Source organism: Sturnira hondurensis, unplaced genomic scaffold, assembly GCF_014824575.4.
Source record: "Sturnira hondurensis isolate 20B ecotype Veracruz unplaced genomic scaffold, ASM1482457v3 Scaffold0024152, whole genome shotgun sequence".
Lineage (NCBI taxonomy): Eukaryota > Metazoa > Chordata > Mammalia > Chiroptera > Phyllostomidae > Sturnira > Sturnira hondurensis.
The window spans coordinates 8,759,341-8,781,894 of record NW_028096783.1 but is presented as its reverse complement, the minus strand read 5'-3'; the positions used below and the strand labels follow the sequence as shown (position 1 = coordinate 8,781,894).

At 50.1% G+C, this 22,554-nt stretch overlaps 2 protein-coding genes across 2 annotated transcripts; both read left to right on the top strand.

The window, feature by feature from the left end:
• Positions 1–214: 214 nt before the first annotated feature.
• LOC118981441 (sperm acrosomal protein FSA-ACR.1-like) lies at positions 215–2,464 on the top strand. The gene is made up of 3 exons (XM_037038225.1): positions 215–468; positions 1,309–1,437; positions 1,649–2,464. Exons 1-3 carry the CDS (start codon positions 396–398, stop codon positions 1,792–1,794), a joined length of 348 nt encoding a protein of 115 aa, XP_036894120.1. The 5' UTR covers positions 215–395; the 3' UTR covers positions 1,795–2,464.
• Positions 2,465–14,471: 12,007 nt separating this feature from the next.
• PATE1 (prostate and testis expressed 1) lies at positions 14,472–22,554 on the top strand. Its single transcript, XM_037038237.1, has 5 exons — positions 14,472–14,546; positions 14,822–14,858; positions 15,204–15,220; positions 20,848–21,039; positions 22,008–22,554. The coding sequence occupies exons 1-5, from the start codon at positions 14,495–14,497 to the stop codon at positions 22,187–22,189; spliced, it is 480 nt and encodes a 159-aa protein (XP_036894132.1). The 5' UTR covers positions 14,472–14,494; the 3' UTR covers positions 22,190–22,554.

The window sequence follows — 22,554 nt, the reverse complement described above, 5'->3', positions numbered from 1 at the left end:
TCAGGAAAATTACTCAGTTTGGGGACCGGGAAATAAATGGAATCGTTTGTTCATGCACCCACAGTTCTCCAGAATCTGCCGTGCATGGTCTTTGTCTTTGGGAGGCGGTAGAGGGGAGCCGTCATGCATGATAGCTCTGCTGCTGGGGCACCTGGCACAGCCTCCATCCTCGAAAGCATCCAGGACACTTGGCTCTGTGGGAGCATTTCCTGGGGCTGCGTGGCAGTGAAACACCCACGGGTAAGTGTGCAAGAGGAAGCTTCTGCCCACAGCCCAGGAGCAGCTCAGGGCCGCTCCCCAGCCCTCCTGTCCACACACACAGCAGCCTGTGCAGCCCTCCTGGGCACTCGCTGCCCTGCTCCAGCCCGTGTGCACCTCCCATCCCCTGGACTGAGATGGACAAGCTCCTGCTGCTGCTGCTGCTGCTGCTGCTGGGAGTCTTTCCTGCTGTGTTCTTCCAGGGAGTGGGTGAGGCCCTGGGCTAGCTGGGTGGGGGTGAGGATGAAGAAGTGGGGGGGAGCACTGTGGGGATGATGCTCTGACCAGCTTGGGAGGCAGTGAGGTTAAGGGTGAGGTTCTGGGATGACCTGGCCAGCTGGGGTTTGAGGTGTCTCTGTGCTGTCCCACCTGCACTACTACCAGGAGAGGGTTCGAGTCCCTGGTCAAGGTGTCAGAGTGGGTCCATTGCTCCCATGGGACTGTTTGGAGCTAGGGTCCCTTCTGTCTTCAGGGCTTTGGGGTGTCTGGGATGGCTGGCCCTACAAGGCAGGGCCCATGGTTGCTCAAGACTCTGTGGAGCAGCAGCCTAGGGGCAGCGCGTTAGCAGGAACAGATCCCTGAAGGGCTCAGCTGGGACCAATATTTTCACAGCAAGTGAACTGCTGTTACTTAGGTAGGTCTGAACATCCAATGTCTCCCAGGGGGCAGGGGGTGTGGTAGGAACTTTGTGGGACTGCCTCCCCACTTTGGGAGCCAGGTCAGTCCTTACACCCCATGATTCTCTAACAAATTTCCAGCTTCAGGTGGCTGGAGGCAGGTGCTCTCACTGTGACCTGCATTCTGGCACCAAGGTGAGGGGAGACCTTGCACTTTATATTTAATGGAATTACGAACCTTTTGTCAAAGTCCCACATGCTTAATGAATCAACAGACATGTTCTGATGGGAACATTTCCCAGCTTTCAGAGTATGCAGGAGGAGGCGTGCAGGGTCACACTTCCCCTTGGAGTCCCCAGCCCTTTAGGTCCTAGCCCACCTTGGTCCCAGCCCATTCTCTCCTGGGATCAGCCATCGGGTCTGTCTTCCATAGCCCCAGCCACAGTGTGCATGGTCTGCAGCAATTTTAAGAGAGGTCACTGTTTGAGGGGAAAGAGCAACTGCACCATGGAGCAGGGCCCTGGATGCAGAACCAGAGATTTCTTCATTTTCACCGACAGAGGTAATGCTGTTGAGCCACGCTCAGCTGCGCTGAGCAGACTCCTGGCTTGGGACACAGTGCGGGTGCAGGGGGTGCTCCCCACTGAGGAGGGCCTGGCCGAGGGTTGCCTGTGTCTGGAGACAAGGCATGGTGGATAGGGTTGGGGCAGGTTCTCTCGAGAGAGCTCCAGGCATGGCCCTCTGGCACCAAACGTGATTTCCTTCTTTCCCAGATGGGTGGAAACTCAACCACACCGAACTGGACTGCTCGGACCGCTGTATATCTTCACATTGGCATTATGAGGCCCTGAAGATTTCCACCTTCTGTTGTAAAGGTCAAGATTTCTGTAACAGATATCAAGGAAAGGGGCAGGGATAGAAACAACTGACTCCTTTGTCAGGGTGGGGTCCCCTCGCCCCTTCCTGTCCCTGGCACCTCTGTTCCTGTCTCCCTCCCCACCTGCGCCTCAGGGGCATGCACAGTCCTACTCTGTCCTCCACACTCCCCCCTTCACCTTTCTCCTGGCCACTGGCTCCTTCCCCCGGGGACACAGGACACCCTCACTTCCTCCTGCTTTCAGGTCTCAGCGTCCTGCACACCTGCAAAGCACCCCCAGCCCTCCTCACCCTGCATTTCCTGCTCTCTCACAACCTCGCATTTCTCTGGCTGCCTGGCCGCCTCATTTCTAATCCCACCCACTGAGAAGGGACTGGAATGTGCCTGGAAACGGGATGGGTTCCATTCTACACACCAGGAGTGTGAGGGGTCAGTGGAAAACTCAGGAAAATGTGTGCAGCTGGCAGATGGGCAGAGCGGCCTCGAAGTGCAAGGAGGTTCCAAGGCCTGAGGCAAAAAGGTGGGATGTCAGCCTTAGATGCTGCGTACATACTGAGGACCTACGGCAGCCTATGGACAGTCACGAGCCTCGGAGAGGCTGTCCAGTGAGAGGAGAAGGGAGCAGGGTGGATGAGTCGCGGGTACTGGAGCCCACCAGCATAAAAAGTGGGTGGGGGTCAGAGAGGCCACAGGACAGTGAGTTGAGGAGTGGGCGGAGAAGGACGGGAGGAAGTGGTGAGCGTGGGCATCTCTACCAAGAAAGTGGGCGGAACTGAGAAAGTCAGATTGTATTTTTTGTAAGAAATATGAGTTTAATACGTTTTTTAGCAAAGAAAAATGAATTTCTTCTTGGTGTTTTACATTGAATAGAAAAATCTTATTATTATAACTATAGTAATGTATACTCAGATCTCTCTTCTCTTTTATATATAATGTTTTCTGCTCATTTGGTCAGCCTCTTTGTTTTTATCTTTTCACCTCTTGTTTTTAGCCTCACCTTTTCCTTTGCTGTTTGCTACAGGGGTGTGGAGATTATTTGTATTTTTATCATTTATTGACTACTTCCCAGTCACAATTTAAAATAAACTAAATGGAGCATTTGGCCTTTCTCTTGGAAAGACTAATAAAATAAATTCATTTTCTGTGTGTTTAATTTGGGTAACATTTTTCAAAGTCATAAGAAAAATCTGCGGAAAATCTTCAAAAATCTACATTCTTAGATATCAAATTTAAATATTTTTTATAGATTTCATCTATAACTTTGAACTGAGATAGGAGGTGAAAGGGAAACCAGGTGGGATTGGCCATTGTGACAGACTCATTATTAAATACTAAAATGTCAGCAACAGCCCCATCAAGATCAAAGCAAATAAAACCCAACCCGAATATTTCAGTGTACATTAAGCTGGGTGCACCTATGATGTCTGATCTCAGCAGAAAGAACTATGGATGGGTCACGCTGGGGTCACGCTGGGATCACGCTGATGGTGGCAGTACTAGTGAGAGGGCTTTTTATTATTTAAAAAAATAGCCCTGGCTGGCGTAGCTCAGTGGATTGAGCGCAGGCCTGCGAGCCAGACGATCGCGGTTCGATTCCCAGTCAGGGCACATGCCTGGGTTGCAGGCCTGTTCCTTACAGGCTAACTACCAGCAGGGGACGCACAAAAGGCAACCATACATTGATGTTTCTCTCCTTCCCCTCTAAAAATAAATAAATAAATAAAATCTTAAAAAAAAATACCTTGTATCCCTTCACACCTATTAAGGTGTCTAATATTTTTTTAAAAGCCAGGAAACTAAAGTGTTGGCAAGAAAGTAGAGACATAAGAATGCTTGCTCCCTGTCGGTGGAAATGTAAAAGGGAGCAGCCAACAGCGTGATTGTTATAATGACGATTGTTGAAAGAAATTGAAGAAGACGCAAAGAAATGAAAAGATATTTTGTGTTCATAGACTGGAATAGTTAACATTGTTAAAATTGCGATATGACCTAAAACAATTGACAGATTTAATGCAATCCTTCTCACAATCCTAGTGACAACTTTCACAGAAATAGAACAAAAAGTTGTCAGATACGTATAGAACCACGGAAAACTCCAAGTAGCCAAAGCAACCCTGAGAAAAACGACGAAAGCCAGAGATTTCATACTCCCTGACTTTGAACTATACTACCAACCTACAGCAATCAAAACAGCATGGTGCTGGCAGAAAAACAGACACACAGACCAATGAAACAGAGTTGAGAGCCTAAAAATAAATCCAAACACCTATAGGGACAATTCATTTATGACAAAGGAGTAAAAAATACATAATGAAAAAAAGACAGTCTCTTCAATAAATAATGGTGGTAAAACTGATCAGCCACATGCAAAAAAAAAAAAAAAACAACCAAAACTAGACCACTGTCTTACCTATACACAAAAATGAACTCAAAAAGGATTAAAGCCTTCAATATAAGGCTTGACACTGTGAACTTCCTAGAAGAAAACACACACAGTAAGCCCCTTGGCATCCATCTTAGCAATGGATCTGCCTTCAAAGACAAGGGAAGCAAAGCCAGAAATAAACAAAATGGACTCCATCAAACTGAAAAGCTTCCGCACAGCAAATGAAACTATGACCGAGACAAAAGGCAACCCGCCAAATAGGAAAACACTTTTGCAACGATATATCCTGCAAGGGGTTAATATCCAAAATTTTCCTACAAATTAGTAATGATGAACATGTTTTCATGGGCCTACTGGCCATCCCTATGTCTTCTTTGGAAAAACATTATGCAGACCATCTGCCATTCTTTAAACTGAGTTGTTCTTTTCGGTTGTTGTTGAGTCGTGTGTGTTCTTTATATACTTCTGTAACCCCTTACCAGGAGTTACAGCTTTGTGAGGACAGAGTTTCTGTTTCAGACGATGAAATCGCTGTGCACACGTACGGTGGGGAGGCTTAAACAACAGCGAGTGTTCTGAACGTTGCCGAACTGCACACTTAAAACTGTTTCGGTGGTGAGCTTGGTCATTTATTTCATCTCGCCACAATTTAATCTGTAATTGGCATTGCCTTGGTTTTCTGTTACTGCAACACAGAGTTCTCTTTGATTCGGGAGTTAAATTATAATATGATGGTGAACTATAATGTAGTTGTTTCCTATTGGGCAGTTAAGACGCGCAGTCACTACGTACAGCAGTACGTTTGTCACTTAGTCTTCACCGAGGCCACGTGAGGAACCTTCCATCATCAGCCCAGTTTGCAGAGGAGAAAATGAAGGCTCCAGAAGTGGAGAGAATGTTCCCAAAGCTCTGTGCTGCTAGAAGCCCAGTGCTCTCTGGGTGTGAAGCCTGCGCCCTGCCCTCCTGCTCCGGTTCCCCTGTGGCTGAGCCTCAGCACACTCGCACTGTTGTCTTGCCATCTGCTGGGACCCAGGACAGAACCTGGGCCAGGAGCCCAGGCAAGGAGGCTGTGGGGCCGAGGGGCCAGAGGACTAGAGAGAGGGCAGTGGCTTGTAAGCTTCTCTCTCAGTTTAGCTCCCCCCAGCGGCCTGATACCTGTGTGACCCCGGGTAGGCGATTTCACCTGAGGTTCAGCCCCTCAACTGTAAGCAGGACCACCATACAAACTAAAGTTTGCCTAGGAAGTAAGAAGGTTGCAGCAGCATCCACTCATTCGGTCCCTACTGAATGCTCCCAGCTCTGTGTTAGGGACCATCTTTTTTCCGTTGTCCCGAAACAATATAAAGGAGCGATATTATTTCTATCACGCAGAAGAAGATGCTTGAGTGGCTGAGTGCCGGTGAGTGTTGGAGCGCTGACGCCTGCCTGGGTCTGTTGGAAGCCAAAGCTGTGCCCTCCATCGAGTCACCTCCCGCAATAGGCCGCGTGGCTGGGAGGACACAGGGGAGAGGTAGACGAGGGAGAGCTGGACAGCAGAGCTCTGGGCGGAGTCGGGGAAGGAGACCGGGGCCCACGTTAAGAGCCCGGGGCTGTTGGATTCAAGGGGATGAAGGTGAGGGGGGCTCTGAGTGGACCACCGTGACAGAAAAGAGGCGGTGACTCCCCTGGGAGCCCCTCCCCGGGCACCCACTGCTAGGCAGGCAGACGCCTCTGTCTGCAGCTGGGCTCAGCCACTCAGCCGCTCTGCACCCTCTGCAGAGTTCACGAACCCCTCCGACCCCAGCTTCTTCATTGCCATGATGGAAATAATCTCGCTGCGTGGTGCGGGGTGTTTGTGAGATGACGTGTAAAGTGTCCTACCCTGTATCTGTCACATGGGTGTTAGGAAACGTCCAAAACCTGTGCTCACTACACACCTGAAGCTACAGACTCACTGAGCCTTCATAGCAACAGCTTAAAGCAGGAGGTGGCTGTGGCAGAGAGGAGCTGAGGGCCCGTAGGGTGGAGTGGCGGGTTCAGACTCAGGCAGTCTGGTGGGCTCCTTCCGAATGCGTGTTTTTTAATACCTGGCTTGGGCAATGGCCACAGATGCTTGCTTCCCACTGCCCTCATCACACATCCTGATCCCAGCCAGCCCCAATGGGGTTTTGGATCCCATCCACGTGAGAAATTAAACCATGTGGTGACCTCTGCCAGATGCTTCTCTGCCTAGTATCCTTTCCTTCTTACCAGTCACTGTGGAGACAGCCCAAGAGCCGCCCTGCACCTGGTCTGGTGGTTCATTAGAGTTGGCGTTGCCATCCACTCAGGGCCCCCACATCCCAGCGCAGCCTCCCCCACTTTCTCGCTCCACCTGGACTTGGGGTTTTGCCCCAGCCAGAGTGGCAGAACCAGACCCTGGCGGGTCTGGCTCAGGCCCAGACGCATTTCAAACTTGCACATAGTCCTTCCTCATCCACAGTTCATTTCTCTCGGGCCTCTTGGCTCTCCAGAGACAGTGTAGGTGGCAGGTGGGCGCAAAGGCTCTCTCAGACATTGATGTTTGTTCAGAAAGGCCGGCAGGGTGCAGCCAGGAGGAGGTCCCCACAAGTCAATTGAATTCTAAGCTCTCTAACTGGATGGGATCGAAGGGAGCCTCGTCCTTTACGGACACGTTGTTGCAGTAGCTTTCGTTACAACAGAGGAATACATTTTTCTCCCTGTTGGTGATGCGTGTATATTCCACACATCTTTTGGGGCAGCCCAGGATGGAATATTGGTAGATGTACTCTGAAGAGGGTAGGAAAATACAGAGAAATGCAGGTTAGACAAGGGATGGGACAGGAAATACAGCTGGGTGATCAGATTCTCCCTTCCCGCCTGTCCCCTTAGGCAGAGCCTGAGACTGGAAGACCCTTCCCCAGAAGGGGCAGATCCTTCCAGAACAGCTCACTCCCGCCCCCAGCGCTTGCAAACATTTACAGCAAAGGAGCTGTCACAGCTGATCCTTTATCAGGGATTCAATTGATGGCTATCAGGGATGGGGGCGATTTGGAGATCATCCACAAAAACCCAATCTTTGGGCAGATGAGAAATTCCAACTCAGAGAAGGAAAATAACGTGCCTGAGACCGGTGCCTGACTGACTTCCTGTCTGAGCTGGTGGGACTAAAACATTCTGACTCCAGATTTATAGCTCTTTTTTTTTTTTTGCCAAGCCAAGTCATAAAATTCAATCGCCCATCCCTCCTTTTTCTCCTCCCCTCCACTCACCTCCAGTGAAATGTCTCGTATACACTTCTTTGGTCTGGCATGCGAAGTCGGGGTATTTGGAGTGACAGGAACCGAAACTCTTTCTGCAGGTCTTGCCAACAAATTCATCGCAGGAGGTACAAAGCGGAAATCTCCTTGTGGGATCTGGACATTAGGTGAGAACCATGGGGTGAGACCAAAGGGCATCAGACAGTTAGGGAAGGAGAAGGGGGCTGGCCCTGTGGGCGCAGGGATGGAGGCCGGGACCCCGGGCGCTCCAGGGTTCTCTCATCTCTCTCCTGGGGACCCTCCCCGCACAGCCCAGATCTGTCTCAAGGAGCCTGGTTTCAGGAGTCACGGGGTTTCCAGGAAGCCCTCTCCCTTTTTTGTTTTTAGGCTCAGCCAGAATCTGTGGCTTCTGAAGGGGACACTGAGATAGGCATTTTACTGCTGGCAGAGCCAGGCAAGGTCAGCAGAAAGACCCGGGGGGGGGGGGGGGGGGTGCAGGCGGAAGGAAGGGAGGGTCTCTGTTCTGAGTTACTTATCAAGACCTGGGTCTTAGTGGAGAGAAAAGGTGATACTGCTCTCTAACTTGCCCTGGTATAGACCCCCAGTGATTCTTTTTTAAAACTATCTATCTATTTATTTATTTTGAGATAGAGGGGAAGGGAGGAAGAAGATAGAAAAACATCAATCGGTTGCCTCTCCGCAGGCGCCCCAACTGGGGACTGAACTCACAACCTAGGCATGTACTGGGAATCAAACACGCGACCTTTTGCTTTGGGGACGATGCCCAATGCGCTGAGCTGCACCGGTCAGGGTCCCAGTGATTCCTTATCACTCCTTCCCCTCACATCATCCCAGAATTAGGGTTCAGTGAAGCCACTGAGCAGCAGGCACAGCTGGTCCCCAGAAAGCGTTTCCATGGTGGGGAAGGGAATTTGCAGTGGCCACAGGGCTCAGGTGCCTAGATTAGCAAACGCTGTCCCTGCGGGGCTTCTGCTCCTCCTCATTGGACTTTCTAGCACATTAATCCCTGACCCCATCACGCTGCCCACTTTGGCTCCCTGCTCCCGGACTCACCCTCTGTGGAAGGCCAGCACAAAACCAGGAGCACTCCTGAGAGCAGGAGGAACAGGAGCCGCTCCATGTACATCGGGAAAAGGACGATGTGGCAGGACACCAAACTCCAGGAGGGACTCAGGAATGGCGCCCTAGACAGGGTGTGGGATGGAGGTGGGGCTGCGGTTTCCTCCCAGCCTCCAGGTCTGGGACTTTGTGTCCTGAGTTATAAAAGGTGCATTCCATTTACTTGTCCTGGGAGGCCCTACCTCTGAGACAGTGGGCGTTCTGCTTTCTCTCTCCATTGCAGGGCCAGGGCAGGGCCTGGACCAGGAAAGCTGCATAGGAAAGAAGTGACCAGAGGAAGACAGGATATCAGCAAGCTCATGTCAGAAAAGGCAGGGGATCTGAGTGAAGCAGAAAGGGAGCCACCTTCCGATTCCACATGTTCTTTGCTGTTTCAGTCTACTCTGCATGGTGTTACTGACTGGCCCACTGCGCCTCGGTCCCGGGCCTTGCCCCACATGCACACGTGTGTTTGGCACACCCACATCTTGCGTTACATCCCTTCTTTTAGAAAAGATTTTATTTATTTATTTTTAGAGAGAGGGGAAGGGAGGGAGAGAGGGAGAGAAACATTAATGTGTGGTTGCCTCTGGAGTGCTCCCTGCTGGGGACCTGGCCTGCAACACAGGCATGTGCCCTGGTTGGGAATTGAACCTGTGATCCTTTGGTTTGCAGGCCAGCACTCAGCCCGCTGAGCCACACCTTCCAGGGCTGTGTTAGATTCCTTGACTCAGCCGAATCACGTGACCCCAGGATGGTAAAGGGAGTGACAACTCAGGGGAAAGTAAGGAACTAGCTCACCTTGGGTTCTCAGAATGTCTGGAAAGAATGGAGTTGGAGACTACAAATTGTTATCTTTCAAGAGCACACGTCTAGCACAAGGACCAGAAACATAGCCAGACCAAATTGCTCCCTGTGGTGGTGAGCCAGTTACAGGACAGGCATGTAAAAGGGATAAACTGATTAGTCCTCAGCTGGGAGAAATGGGAGGCAGGAAAAATGAAGGAGCAATTGGCATTTACAATATTTTGCAACAATTCCATTTCACCCAAACACACAGATTATATGTTAAGGAAACCAGGGCTCCCATTTAAAGGGAAGGCAACTTAAAGGTTGCACACACCGCAACATGGTTTTCCTCTCTTTATCCCACCCCCTTCTCCCTTCTGAGAACCCATTAAGTCCACTTGCTTTTCTTTCCCACGTCTCTAGACTGAGCTACGTTTGGACCACGTCTGTGGACTCCGCCAAGTCTAAGCCTCGACCTCTCCAGCCCGGCGGCTAGAGCTGCTTCCGCTGGTCCTCTAGTTGGTTCCCCTGCTCTCTTTTCAAATATCTCCCCCTCGAGGAGGATGAATAAAAAACACCTCTCCTTGTGCCAGAAGCCTCTTCTGAAGTTCGTGCTCTGGAAGCCAGCTCCTTTCACAGTACAGTTGCACAGTACAGCCCCCAAACCAGGGCGAAATCTCTCCGAGGGCGGATCCGTCCTCACGGACTAGAACCAGAGAACCAACAGCACTCCAGGGCGCGGGGCAGTGGAAGGAAGGGCAGGCCGGTCCAGGCGGGGGTCAAGGGCAGCAGCGGTCCCTTTCGAGGACAAGCACTTCGGGGTTCTGGACACGGGAAGCTGTGTCACAGACGCCTTTTCTACTGGGGCCTTGACCTGGTTGTGGCATCAGGGGAGCCACAGCCTGACGGGAGCCACGGCTGACTCCCTGACACGAGTCAGGACCCACGGACTCCCCTTCAATTTTCGGGAAGACTTTTCCGAGAAACGGTGCTCCTCCTCTCCGAGATGTTCCGGGGAGCTCGCCAGCAAAGCCACCTTGCGAGAAGGTTTTCAACTACAAAATGAGCATCTTTAAGCGTGTCTTTCTTTCTCCTAGAGTGTCTTTGGTGGCTGGAGTCCTTCGGAATGGCCCATTATCTGGCACAACAAGCGCACAGGACTTCAGGCCACGGGTCCCGGCTGCGGGTCGCCGGGGGGGGGCGGGGGGGGTCTGGGGGCGGGGCGAAGGGTTTGGGAAGGACAGACTGGGCGTCACAACACAGTGGCCGGGCGCAGAGCGCCGCACCCGGAATGCCGTCAATAACACTGTGTCAGCTGAGTGAGGCGCCAGGCGGGGGCTGGAAGCAGACTTTGTAAGTGTGGGGTTGCTGCCCCCTATGCCGCACACCTGAAACTGATACGACATAGTAATCGACACGAAGTGCAATGGGAAAAAAATCTCAGAAAAAAGATAACGTATTTGCAGTGTTTCTAACAGAGCAGGTCTTAAGAAAATGATAGTCATTTTTATTGTTACCTTCTAAAGAGAAAAAGAACAGTCTCTGACTAAGACAAAAAAAAGAGGTCTCTAGGTTCATTTTGTTCAAACATCCATGCTGTAGCATGACGGGAATTCAAAAGATCCAAATTCTAACACTTGGGAAGAATAAAAACTTCAACACGGAACCCCAGGGGCTTTCCATCGCACCCCTTTCCTCTTCTTTTGGCTAATATAATCTTTTAATCAGCACGCGAGCGTTTTTTCTAAGACTGGCTCCATGCCTCCAGTCTGGATACGGACATGCCTGGAGGTCCGTTTCTGCAGTGCCCAGAAGCAGCGTGGCTCCAGGAGCAGCATCGCTGCAGGTCGGTGCCCTGTGTTCTCGGGAGACCCTTCTAGTGGTTCTGTCACGGTCAACGAGGCCCTTTGATGGCAGTGGCAGGGCAAGTCACACTGTGTCCACCCACGTCTTCCCGTCCTGGGTGGCCTGGGTGGCTGATCCCCCGGTGCCCTTTGGATGGAGGGAAGACGCCTGCCTTGGAAGGAAACTCTGAGACATCGACCCCTGACTGGGTTCTCCCGGGGGCATCCATCTGCCTGCCTCACAGGTTTTGGAATGCCGGCCAAGGAAGGGTAAATGCTTTGCCAAGGTCAAAATGCCAGGAAGCAGAACGGGGATTTCAACGTGGGCCTGCCCCCAGGGCTCCTGTAGCCCGTAAACAAAGTTCAACAATTTAGAGTTGTAACTGACAAAATTATAAGATGTTTAAAGCGCACCTCATGGTGATTTGATGTATGTTGTGACAGGATCTCCCCCCCACCACCACATGCACTGATTTAGTTAATTAACACATCCATCGCTTTACCTTTTTAAAAATTTATTTATTGATTGATCTTTAGACAGAGGGGAAGAGAGGGAGAGAAACATCAATGTGTGGTTGCCTCTCATATTCTCCTTACTGGGCACCTGGCCCGCAACCCAGACATGTGCCCTAGACTGGGAATTAAACCTGTGACCCTTTGGTTCTCAGGCTGGCACTCAGTCCACTGAGCCACACCAGCCCAGGCATCATTACTTTACATTTTACTTTATTTTGGTGAGAACATTTAAGTTCTCTCTCAGCAAATTTTAATTATTTAATACACTGTTATTGACTATAGTCCCCATGTTGTACATCAGGTCCTCAAACCTTCGATTCCCCGTCAGGGCGCCTGCCTGGGTTTGGGTACCGGCCCTGGTCAGGGTGCGTATAGGAAGCAGCCAAACAATGTTTCTCTCCCATTGATGTTTTTCTCCCTCTCTCTCCCTCCCTTCTCCCCCTCTAAACAACTCAATGAGCATGTCCTCAGGTGACGACAAAAAAAAAGAAAAGAATTTTAGATGCACATTTATGTTCTACACCTGTCTTTGGCATGTGTATTATTTTTCACCAATACAGCAATCCCACACTGGCACACACACAGGAAATAGGGAGGGGAATCTGCTTCAGTGCACTGGTTAGGGACAGTCTCTGAACACAGAGAGGCTATTTTTATATTCTGTACAATATTTTTATATTGTACATTATTTTTATCATTATACCATGTAAAAATATGTCATGGGCTCAGCGATAGAGAGGTTGTGCCCCACCTCCAGGTGCTGGCAGTTTGCAGACAGGTCTCTGAGCGTGGCCTCCACGAGCCGTGAGTCCACCTTGCAGAGCAGATGAGGAGTCCCTAATTGGTCCTTAGCTGAGGTCACCCTTAGAAAGAGTGCACCGGGTGATAGCTGGGTGCGTTGACAGCAGATCGGAGCACAGGACATTTCCTTTGAGAGGTGAGCTGCACCAGGTGCGACGGATAAGCTATTGGCTACTTATTCTCCCTTGAGAATAATCCTAGACCCAGCTCCCTGGTCACCTCAGTGTCGGGTTACCTTCTCCCCACCTCAGAGTCACAGGAAGAGACTCTCCAGGGACCTGAGGACGTTTTTGCACAATTCTGAGATTCCCAGAAAATCCTCAGGGGTGGCGAGCCTCACGGTGGAAAAGAACCCACCCCCGCTCCCCAGAGATACTTCATCTTTACTGGATCTGCACATATTGCCAGAAAATTTTCTGCCTTTGTCTCCTTTGAGGGGGCAGAACCTCCCTGGCTTTCACAGGACCCAGTCACCCAGAACTGTGCTACTTACTCACTTGCATCAGGGAAAAGGGACAGGCTGTTCTGATCCGACTGTTCTGTCTAACCCTGATCTAGAAGAAACTGTTCTTGCTCTGCTGGGTCACCGACTTTTGTCCCGCTGGTACTGGGAGAACCCAGGAGCCCAAGGCTATTGGTACTTCAAAGGAAGAGTGACTGAGGGTCTTCGTCCTGCTGAATCACCTTATCACCTGAGGGGCTTTCCTGAGCTGAGAGCTCTTTCCCCAAGTCCTGGTCCCCACCCTTGGCCCCATCACCCTATTCAAAAAGGTCATCAGGAGAAACAGTCTCCATCAGCAATACGTTGCGGGGTATTTTGCTGTATTTTCCCTTCGGAGAATAGATGTTTCTTTTGAAAGTAACCATAATGAGAAAGCAAATCTCTGTGCAAGAAACATCATTTTTACTATTTTGTCTATCCTAGTCCACAATCTAAATGGCTTCTGATCACACACACACACACAGACCTAACTGGAGACCTTCTAGTCACCCTCGGCTGAGCTTAACCTAGGGCTGTACTTCCGGTTTGCCTGCACCTTGTACTGGGGAGGGGGGCGTCATGAGTACAGGGGCCACGCAAACTTAAATGAAGTCTAGAGCCATCGGCAAAAGGGATTCATTCCTGAACACTTTTAAGCCATGGGTCTGAGATTTATGACATGAAAATAATTATTTGGGGGTGCTCTAAGAGGGTAAGAACAGGATTAGAGGCTCTGAGATGAGAAACAGAGTGGAGGGCAGTAAGAAAATCAGGTATTATGAGATCCTAAGGCTGAGAGTATGACGTGAGGAGATTTTAGTAGATGGGTTCAAACCTAAGCAAGGGGTCCAGGTGGGTCAGAAGAGCTGGGAGAGGGGCATTTCTTCCTTAGCAGTGGTGTAAAAACACCACGGGAGTGTGATCCCGCAGGCATGGGGAGAGGACCTTTCCTCCTTTTTTGTGGGTCGCCATCAGCAAAAGGATTGAATAGGAAGGAAGCAGTTTCCTCCTGCACTCTCATCTCCCACCCACCGGTCTGCTCCACCCCAGGACCACCAACAGTGGGGAACTGCCCTGCCCCCCCTCTCAGTGTCTCTGAGCCTAACCTTCCCCCATGCCCACCCCATCTCCCCCATTCTCTGGGGGCAGATCTTTTCAAGGTTCCATGTTCACCCTTCTTCGGGCCTTTCTGCGTCCCAATTGTTTGCACTCAGATATTCTCTCTGCTTTAACGGCCACCCTGGTAAAGATGACTGAACCCTACCCTGACTCAAACTCTACTCTCCCACAGCGTGGTTTAATGAAAAGACCACAGAACACAACATCAAAAATCCCGAATGATTGGACTGGAGTAAACCAGGCCCAGAATTGACCTAGCTGGTCCTTCTCCCCCAACTGGCCAGAAAGAGAAATGACATAGTCCCTTGGTTTCCCTAGGGGCAGAGCAGTCTTGGAAGGATTCCACCGTGTCCCCGCCCCTAGACGGCCCTGGGGAAGCCCAGCCCCGAGGGTGTATAAATAGGCACCTTGGGCTTCCTGCCCTAACCCATTCCTCTCTCCCTCCAAAATGGACAAGTTCCTCCTGCTGGGGCTCCTCATCCTGCTCTGCAGCTTTAGAGGTGAGTCCTGGGGGTTGACAGCTGGAGGGGTGTGAAGGGTCCCCGAATGGGTCAGTGTTCCCATGGCACAGGTCCTCTTACAGGAGCCCTGTGGGGACAGAAGAGGTCATCCTAACGCCATGTCTTCCACCACAGTGTCCCTGGGAGCTGCACCCAAGCTCCCCTTTAGGGAAAACATTGGTGGGTTACAGGAATCCAGAGGATTTTCACAGAACCTGGGGGTGGGGAGGTTGTTAAAATGAGATCTGCAGAGACTATTGTTTTTCCCCCCACAGTACTCTCTGGGTCCTTTTTAGACAAAGAGCACGCACAGTGAGTAGAAATGGATCAGTGGCGTGCGAGGGGGGAAGCGGGGGGTGGGGTGGGGTGGGAGACAGGGGTGGGGGATGGGATGGGCAGGGCCAGCACTGGGGATGGAAAGGAATCCAGAGATAGACCCGGAAACTCAACACTCAGCAACCTCTTCCCGCCGGTCGGGGCTGAGCTGGGAGCTGGTGTTAAGTTTGATGAGGTAACAGGAACAGCAGCCATTAACAAGCCTTAAGGCCCATTAATAAAGTGCAAGAGAAAGGGCAGGTAGGACGGGGAATGTTGCCTGTACAGACCAAATCCAAAGCATAACTCATGAATTTCAGATGCATTTCTCCCCCTTGTCAGCTTCGAGACACACGTTGGTAAGAAAGCCACATGGGGTCAATTGAAAATAGAATGAGGTTTTTACAAAAGTGTATTTATCTTTTTCCTTCTGGTCTGTGACTCTCCCTGCAAGAATGGGTAGGGGTGTGAGAGGCCACAGAAAGGTGAAGAGTAAGGAAAGGAGGAAAGGGGGGCAGAGGTGCCACTGTCACAGGTGGGCACAGGTGACCAGGTTCTTGGTGATCGGGATGAAGAATTGAACCGAACACCCAGAGTTTATAGCAGAAAACATGGGAGTAGGCCAACTCCAAGCAGAGACTGACCTCATGGGCTGGAGGGACTCTAGTCTTATAGGGCGGATCCTTCCTGGCTAGTTTTGGCCGGATTTTACTGAGTGTGTACAAGTAGTTGTATTACTTTAAAGCTACTGCACATGTGGTCTCCCACGGTTTTTCTGATTGGCCGCCAGGGAAGGGGGTCCCACAATGTTACCTAGTTGGCCCCCCTTCTCCTGGGGTCCCCTGTACTAGGTTCGCCTTTCCCTTCACCAGACAATTATAGCTCTCCGTGTCAGAGATTGGTGAAAAGGAAAGAAATTATTTATTCAAGTTATACAGACTTAAGAGTAATGACTTAATGTCTTCATCAAAATCCCAAAGTCCCTTAAAACACCCACAAATACACACAGTCCTTCTTTACCCCTTTGTCCAGTCCAAGGCGTCCGTATCTCAGGAAAAGAAATAGAAAGCTGCGTGGTGGTTCTCTGCTAAAGCCACATGGTGGTTCTCCGTTAAAGCTACGTGAAGATTCTGCTCAGGCTGTGGGGGGAGGGGGTCCCCATACTCCCCCATACTCAAAGAGAACCTGGCCAAAGCCACATGGTTCTCTTTGCTAAAGCTGCATGGTGATTCTCTCTCATGTGGCTAGGAGAGTCCCCATTCTGGCCAAAAACTTGTGGTTCTCTCTTCAGTGGCTGCCGTGTCTGCATTTAAATCCCCGCGCCAATCTTCCTCTGCAGTCCCATTTCCGACTCCTCCCACAATTGGCTACACCAGCCAGGACCCCCGTATCCTTCCAGCTTTACTGGGCTGCCATAGTGAGTCTGGGCAGGCGTGGCCTCATGGCGTGGAGCCAATCGTCTCCAAGCTCTCACGCAGGTGCTTTAATGGGGCCTGGGGAGTTGCCTCCCAGTTATGTCTTGGGTGGAAGTCACTCCATTCTCCCTGGCTCGAAGCAAGGCCACAGCTATTTAACATATCTATGAAACCAGTTAAAGGTTATAGATATGTTAAATGACTGTTCTAGAGGTTATCTTCAAAACCGTTGCTATGCAAAACAACTCAATGGCCCTGCCCCATGTGTCCCATCCCTCAACTCAGACTTGTGGCAGTGAGGACATCCCATACTTTTAATATTTCCTGGATACCCTGAGTTCTGGACCCCATTACAAATCCTTCTTTTGGGGGGTTCCTGGCTGCACCCTCCCACAAATCCCCCCTTTCAGATATACAACCTCTTTATAATCATATAAAGAGACAATGGGTGAAGGTCTCATCTTCTTGTAGCTACTTCCGGCTGGACATGAATGTCGTCCTACCTACCCTTGGGTCAGGGGTTTCCTGAAAGAGTGGGGGGGGTGCAGCATACAGGGCGTCCTTCCTGTGAGGAGAAGGACCTTACAGAATCCAGGTCATTGGGCTGTCACCAGGAATTTGCAGGCTCGATGTCCAAAGGCTGGCATTACTGGACAGTTGGCATCCTCATCGTATTCTGGAGGTAACAGATATGGCAAGACAGTTGGAAGGCACAATTAAATCATGACCACTAAATGACAAAGGCAGGGACTTAGGCAAAGAACGGCTTATCTGGAGGAAGGTGTACAAGGCATGCCACACCTCTCCAAAGTCCTTTTGGCCCACTATACTTAACTGAGGCTGAGGGGAATATTTTAGGACTTCCCCCCTTCAGATATCTGGGCCCTTTCTGTCCAAGCCATTAAGACAGAAAAGGGAAAATCAGTTCAAGATGAAGCCCACAGACTGCCCAAACCCTTCACCAACCCAACCACTTAGTTCAGCCAAACCATTAAGTCTCGAGGGGCAATGATGGAGATGAGCTCCTTAAGTGAGGTCTATATTGCAAGAAATCACTCAGGTAATGAGGCCACAGGCATATGCCCTGTGAAAACAGAAGGAAGAACACGCATGTCAATTCACACAACAGTTCCCAAGCCAGTCTCTCTGTCTGTGAGACTGTCTTTTGGGAAGACATCCAGTTGCAAGGCCTTTGCTTCAATGACATCTAATAGTGGCAATCAGATAGGTCCTTCGTGCTTGTAAATTGAACATCTTTGGTGATATTACAAACCCAGTTTCAACTTCTAAATGAAAACACACTTTCAAGTCATTTAGCCGCGCCATTCTGACATCCAGTACTGAGCACTGTGATTTTCCTTGAACCACAATTTTTCTCCCTGAGATCACCCTCATTGTCACTGAAGGGACTACATTGAGTTCAGCTTTTAATTTTGCCTGTTCGTTTGCATAAACACACCAAGAGCAGCCTGAATCATCTATGATCCTTAAGTCTGCTTTGCTGGAACTCACACAGGGAACCTTCAGATTGGCTTCTCAGTCCACCCCTCAGGACACAGAAGCAGAGCCACACATCTGCCATCTGGCTTCACCTGTACCAGTCATTTCACTCAAATCCTTGAGGTTTCTATTGTGCCTACAGGTTCTTTTTAGCCATCTTTCAGGAAAGCAACCTTCGTTCCTTCCCCGGAAAGACTGTCATGAACCGCACAACCAACCAAAGTACCAGGCTTTTCTCGTGGGCTTTTGCTAGCTTCACAGGTCAATCCCAGTTCCTCTGAGCTCTCTGGTAACGACCAGAACCCAGACATGCCTCCTTCAGGCGTGACATTCCAGTCAAAGTCTTGGTTAACAAAACCACTATTAACGACTGGTCTTACTGGATTTATGCAAAGACACCTTATGTCACCACTCATTCCTTCAGAATGCCAAATTCTGGAGGGATCAGGTAGGGAGAAAAATACAAAGTTTGAAGGAAAATCTTTCTCCTTCTAATACCCATCAAGATGCATCTCCATGCCTTATTCCTTCCATTACTAACACCACATAATTTCTTCCCCAAACTTTCACATTTCCATTTATTTTTATAACTTCCCACAGACTTTCTGCAACATTCACAAACCTTCAGTAACCTTTTTATCCATCCAGACTTATCCATAATTCACTTTTAATCCCTGTTCCTTTCCCACACTGGGAAGGACTGTACTTAAACTCAGTACTTAAACTCAGTATCTGGCAGCTTAAAGTCCCTAGCACTGTAGGCATCTCCTAACTGATCAACACTTGGCCCTGTAGGTTTTGTCAGGGTGAGGCCGGAGCAAAACGAGGGATCTCGGTACAGAGCCATAAATGCCTGCATGGAAGGAGTTTCAGTCCACTTGCCTTCTCTCCAGCAGAACAGCTCCAAACGTAGGGTAGTTTTATAATTCCCGCTCCCATTCTCAGGCCATATCTCTCTGCCCCCTAATTTATATTGGGGCCAAGCAGTGTTACAAAAGAAAATTAATCTCTTCCTTTTTAAAATTTTTGGGTCAAATTTATCTCAATTGCTAAGAATACAACCCCAATGGTGAGTTGGTAGGGATGGAAGATATGGTTCCCATCTCGACTGCGGTGATCCTAAAGAGAAGGAAAAAAAAACCCACAAAGATACTCATTTGCAATCTAGAGACGTCCCTCTTTTCTTGCCTCAGGAGGTTTCCTAGTGGGTCACAAGGCATCCCCTGAGATCCCACTGACCTACCAGACGTCTCTGGTGAAAGAAATCCTAGTTGAGTGTCGACCGACAGAAATCTCAAAGACTTGAGAGGATCGCCACAGTCTACTTCTGTTTCTTTCACTTTGTTTAATTCAGAGGTTTTGAGTTCCCTGGACACCATTCGCAGGATCCATGGTCCTATACTGAGTGTCCAGGTTGCAAAGAACTGTTGGGAAGGAACCAGTCAGCGTCCTTGAGCAATTACCTATAATCCTGACGACCCCAGACTCACTGCTCTGTCCTTGTGGCCCGAGTACATTTCCATTTCTGTATTCTCCATCTATGGAGACCCTCATTTTCCTGTAAGCTTTCAGGTCTGGGGCAAAGGAAGTGTCTTACTAGAAAAATAGTTTCTGGCCCCATAAACCACCAAGAGGGGCACCAAGATGATCTTATTATAAAATGACTCTTTTCCAAATCACAAAGAAGACCCTCCAGTATTCTATCTAATTTTCCAGAGCTTTAAGAAATTGTAACTGAGTCTGAAATTTCCCTAGAAAGGGCCTCAAGAAGTGTCTAAAGTACCACCCTTCATACTGGAGGCAGATCTCATAGAGGAATGATGGACCCAGAGGGGAAATTAAAATACCCTTATAGGGGCAAGTAAACCGCCTTAGAATTCCAAATTTAATTACTTAGGTAAGAGTGGCTCCACGTGGCCGTTCTAGTAACAGATGACCAGCAGGCGCCTGTGAAGTGGTTCTGGGCAATGTTGCTGCCTATAATAATAGTATATACATGTCGAAGATGTGAGTGGCTCATTCGTGCAACTATACTTAGCGATGGGACCATTAGTGACCCCGAGGTAGATCTTCTTGGTACAAAGACAGCAGGAACCCTCCGTACACAAAAGGCAAGTGGGGTACAAATGCAGATATAAAGGCCAAAAGTCAGTCGGGGAGGACAAGCATAAAAGACTATCTTTGAGCCTGATGAGGAGACTGCAAAAGGAAGTCATAGCGCAGGCGAGGTGGTGACTGCTATCCGGTATGAAGGGTTCAACTATGCCTAGCAGCCAACCTTCCATCGGGGAACATCAGACTCACCAAAACGGAATAGATGGCGACGGAAAGGGGCAACCTGGGTGTCAGAGCAGCAAAGGGGGCTTACCACTCTGGGGTCTTCTCCTGGCTGGCTCGCCAAAATTGCGAGGTAGGTAACCAGGTTTTGGAGAGACAGAAACGGCCTGGTGTGGCTCCAGGCTGAGAGCATAGCATGGACCCCACGCGTTCCAAGGGTTAAGAGGGCTTCATGTCGGGGTGAGGAAGTGGGGGAGTGAATCTCAGAAAAAATCGCAGATTTGTTCTATGTATTATTTCTCTTTGCCAGAGCAACCCACTACCTACCTGATGATAAACATGCTTTGCCTGGTGAGTAAGAATGGGACCTGATCTCATCTTCTTGGTCTTGAATTTGTTCCTCTTTTCCTTTCTTTCCCCTCCCATTTCTTTCAGGCTAAAACTCTTGAGAACATAAACTCCAGTCCCTCTCTTGGCTTAGCCTGTTTTATTATTCCTTTTAAAAATACTTTATGTATTTTCAGAAAGAGGGGAAGGGAGGGAGAAAGAGAGGGGGAGAAACATCAATGTGTGGCTGCCTCTCATTCGCCCCCTACTGGGGACCTGGCCCACAACCCAGCGTGTGCCCTGACTGGGAATCAAACCCATGACCCTTTGGTTCACAGGCAGGCGCTCAATCCAGTGAGGCACTTCAACCAGGGAGGCTTAGCCCATTTGAACAGAGGCAGGTGCCCTTGCTGAATGGACCTCTGGCAAAGCCGCCCAGGCTCCAAGCAGAACCTCAGCCTGAAAAGGGAGGGGGGTACTTTCACAGCACGTGACATCTGCTCTCACTTCCGCCCCCCCTGCTCTCCTGTCCCCCACTACAGATATTATCCAGTGTAGGATGTGCCACTTGCAGTTTCCAGGGGACAGCTGCTTCAAAGGCCGGGGAGTGTGCACTGCAACAGAGGGAGAGGCTTGCACAACCGGGAGGGTTTTCATAAGTAAGTTGCCGGCTGCGAGGAGGAAGAAGGGGCCGAAGAAGCAGACGGGGACAAGCCAGCGGGAGGGATGAGCGGGGGGGCCCGCACTGTACCCCAGGCAGTCGAGCGGGGGAGTGGCCGGCGTCTTCACCCTCATCACGCGCCTTTCCGGAAAGACAGTAGAATGGCAATAGGCAATCACCCAGGGAGCCGGAGAACAGTATTCTGAGAAACTGGAAGAAAGAAAAAGGAGAGGAAACTGGTTGGGGAACAACTGGGCCTAGGAACCCGGGAAGTCGGCTCCTTGACTCTGACCCCGCCAGGAATTCCTTGTGGGTGGTTTTCAACCTTTGCAATAGAGGGCGGGGGTGGGGGGCAGCAATAGAGACTGGCTTCAATAACTCTGAATGAGACTATAAACATCGCGATTTCTCTATTCTCCTACCCTCTATGCTAAGTGACTCCTTGGCATTTATAACCCTTGCTTAAGCCCGTGCTGATTCTCAGGGGAAACATCCCGGTTTCCCAGAATTGCTGCTGTCAGGGTCCCCCTGGCCAACCCCCCATTCCTTCCAGTTACTCCATGCTGCCTTTCATTTGCAAAGCTCCCCGACACCCCCCCCCCCCCCCACCGGCGCTGGCGACCCCTTTGAACTCTTCACTTTGGAATCACAGAGCCTGCGATGACGCAAGGTGGCTTTTAGCTACAGGGTCCAGCACAAATAACATTCCCCCTTTTTTATTACAACATCTTTTAGTACAAAATCCTAAGCATGTCATTCTGTAACATAACAATATCACGCTCAAGCACACTGTAGGACATTTTAGGGAAAATATTCAAATTAAAACTACGGAGTATCACCCCATATTATTGCCCTGCCAACCACGCGGACGCCGTGTTCCTTCCGCCGGACCTGCGCCGCGGTGGGGCAGGCTGGGGGAAGGCCCTCTGCAGCTCTGTCTGTCTGTCCTCCCTCCCACAGATAAAGATGTTCTCTGGCTGACCTTCATGGGCTGCCTGAAGAACTGCGCGAACGTGGACCAGGTGCGATGGGGCGCCTACCTGGTGGACTTCAGGTGCTGCCGGAGCCACGACCTGTGTAACGAGTCTCTGGACACCGCCGTCATGACCGACCCTCCATTCTTTGTGATACCGGGATCTGCTAAATAAGCACCTTTCCAACCGTGAACCCATCCTCACCAACACTTGCCATTTTCTGGTTCTGGGATCCTGGCCCCCTTGGTGGATGTGGAGTGGTATCTCACTGTGGTTTCTATATGATGTCGGGCCATGTGTATGTCTTCTTTGGAGAAATGTCTATTCGAGGCCTCCGTGCATTTTTAAATCAGCTGGTTGCTCTCACTGCTGTGCTGGGGGAGCCCTTTCCGCGCCCGGAGGACTTCCTCTTATGTGCTGTGTGGTTTTTCTCTCCAGGAGTGGCCTGGGCACTGTTGATCCCATCATTTGCTAGACAGAAGCTTTTGATTTTGATGTAACCCAGTTTATCTTTGCTTTTGATGTCGGAGCCAAGAAAT

Excerpts from the sequence above, each read along its gene's own strand:
- PATE1 (XM_037038237.1), top strand. The coding sequence starts at position 14,495 with ATGGACAAGTTCCTCCTGCTGGGGCTCCTCATCCTGCTCTGCAGCTTT. Across the intron at positions 14,547-14,821 it reads CCTGCTCTGCAGCTTTAGAG|TACTCTCTGGGTCCTTTTTA; the intron begins GTGAGTCCTGGG and ends TTCCCCCCACAG. Across the intron at positions 21,040-22,007 it reads AACCGGGAGGGTTTTCATAA|ATGTTCTCTGGCTGACCTTC; the intron begins GTAAGTTGCCGG and ends CCACAGATAAAG.
- LOC118981441 (XM_037038225.1), top strand. The coding sequence starts at position 396 with ATGGACAAGCTCCTGCTGCTGCTGCTGCTGCTGCTGCTGGGAGTCTTT. Across the intron at positions 469-1,308 it reads TGTGTTCTTCCAGGGAGTGG|CCCCAGCCACAGTGTGCATG; the intron begins GTGAGGCCCTGG and ends TGTCTTCCATAG. Across the intron at positions 1,438-1,648 it reads CTTCATTTTCACCGACAGAG|ATGGGTGGAAACTCAACCAC; the intron begins GTAATGCTGTTG and ends CTTCTTTCCCAG.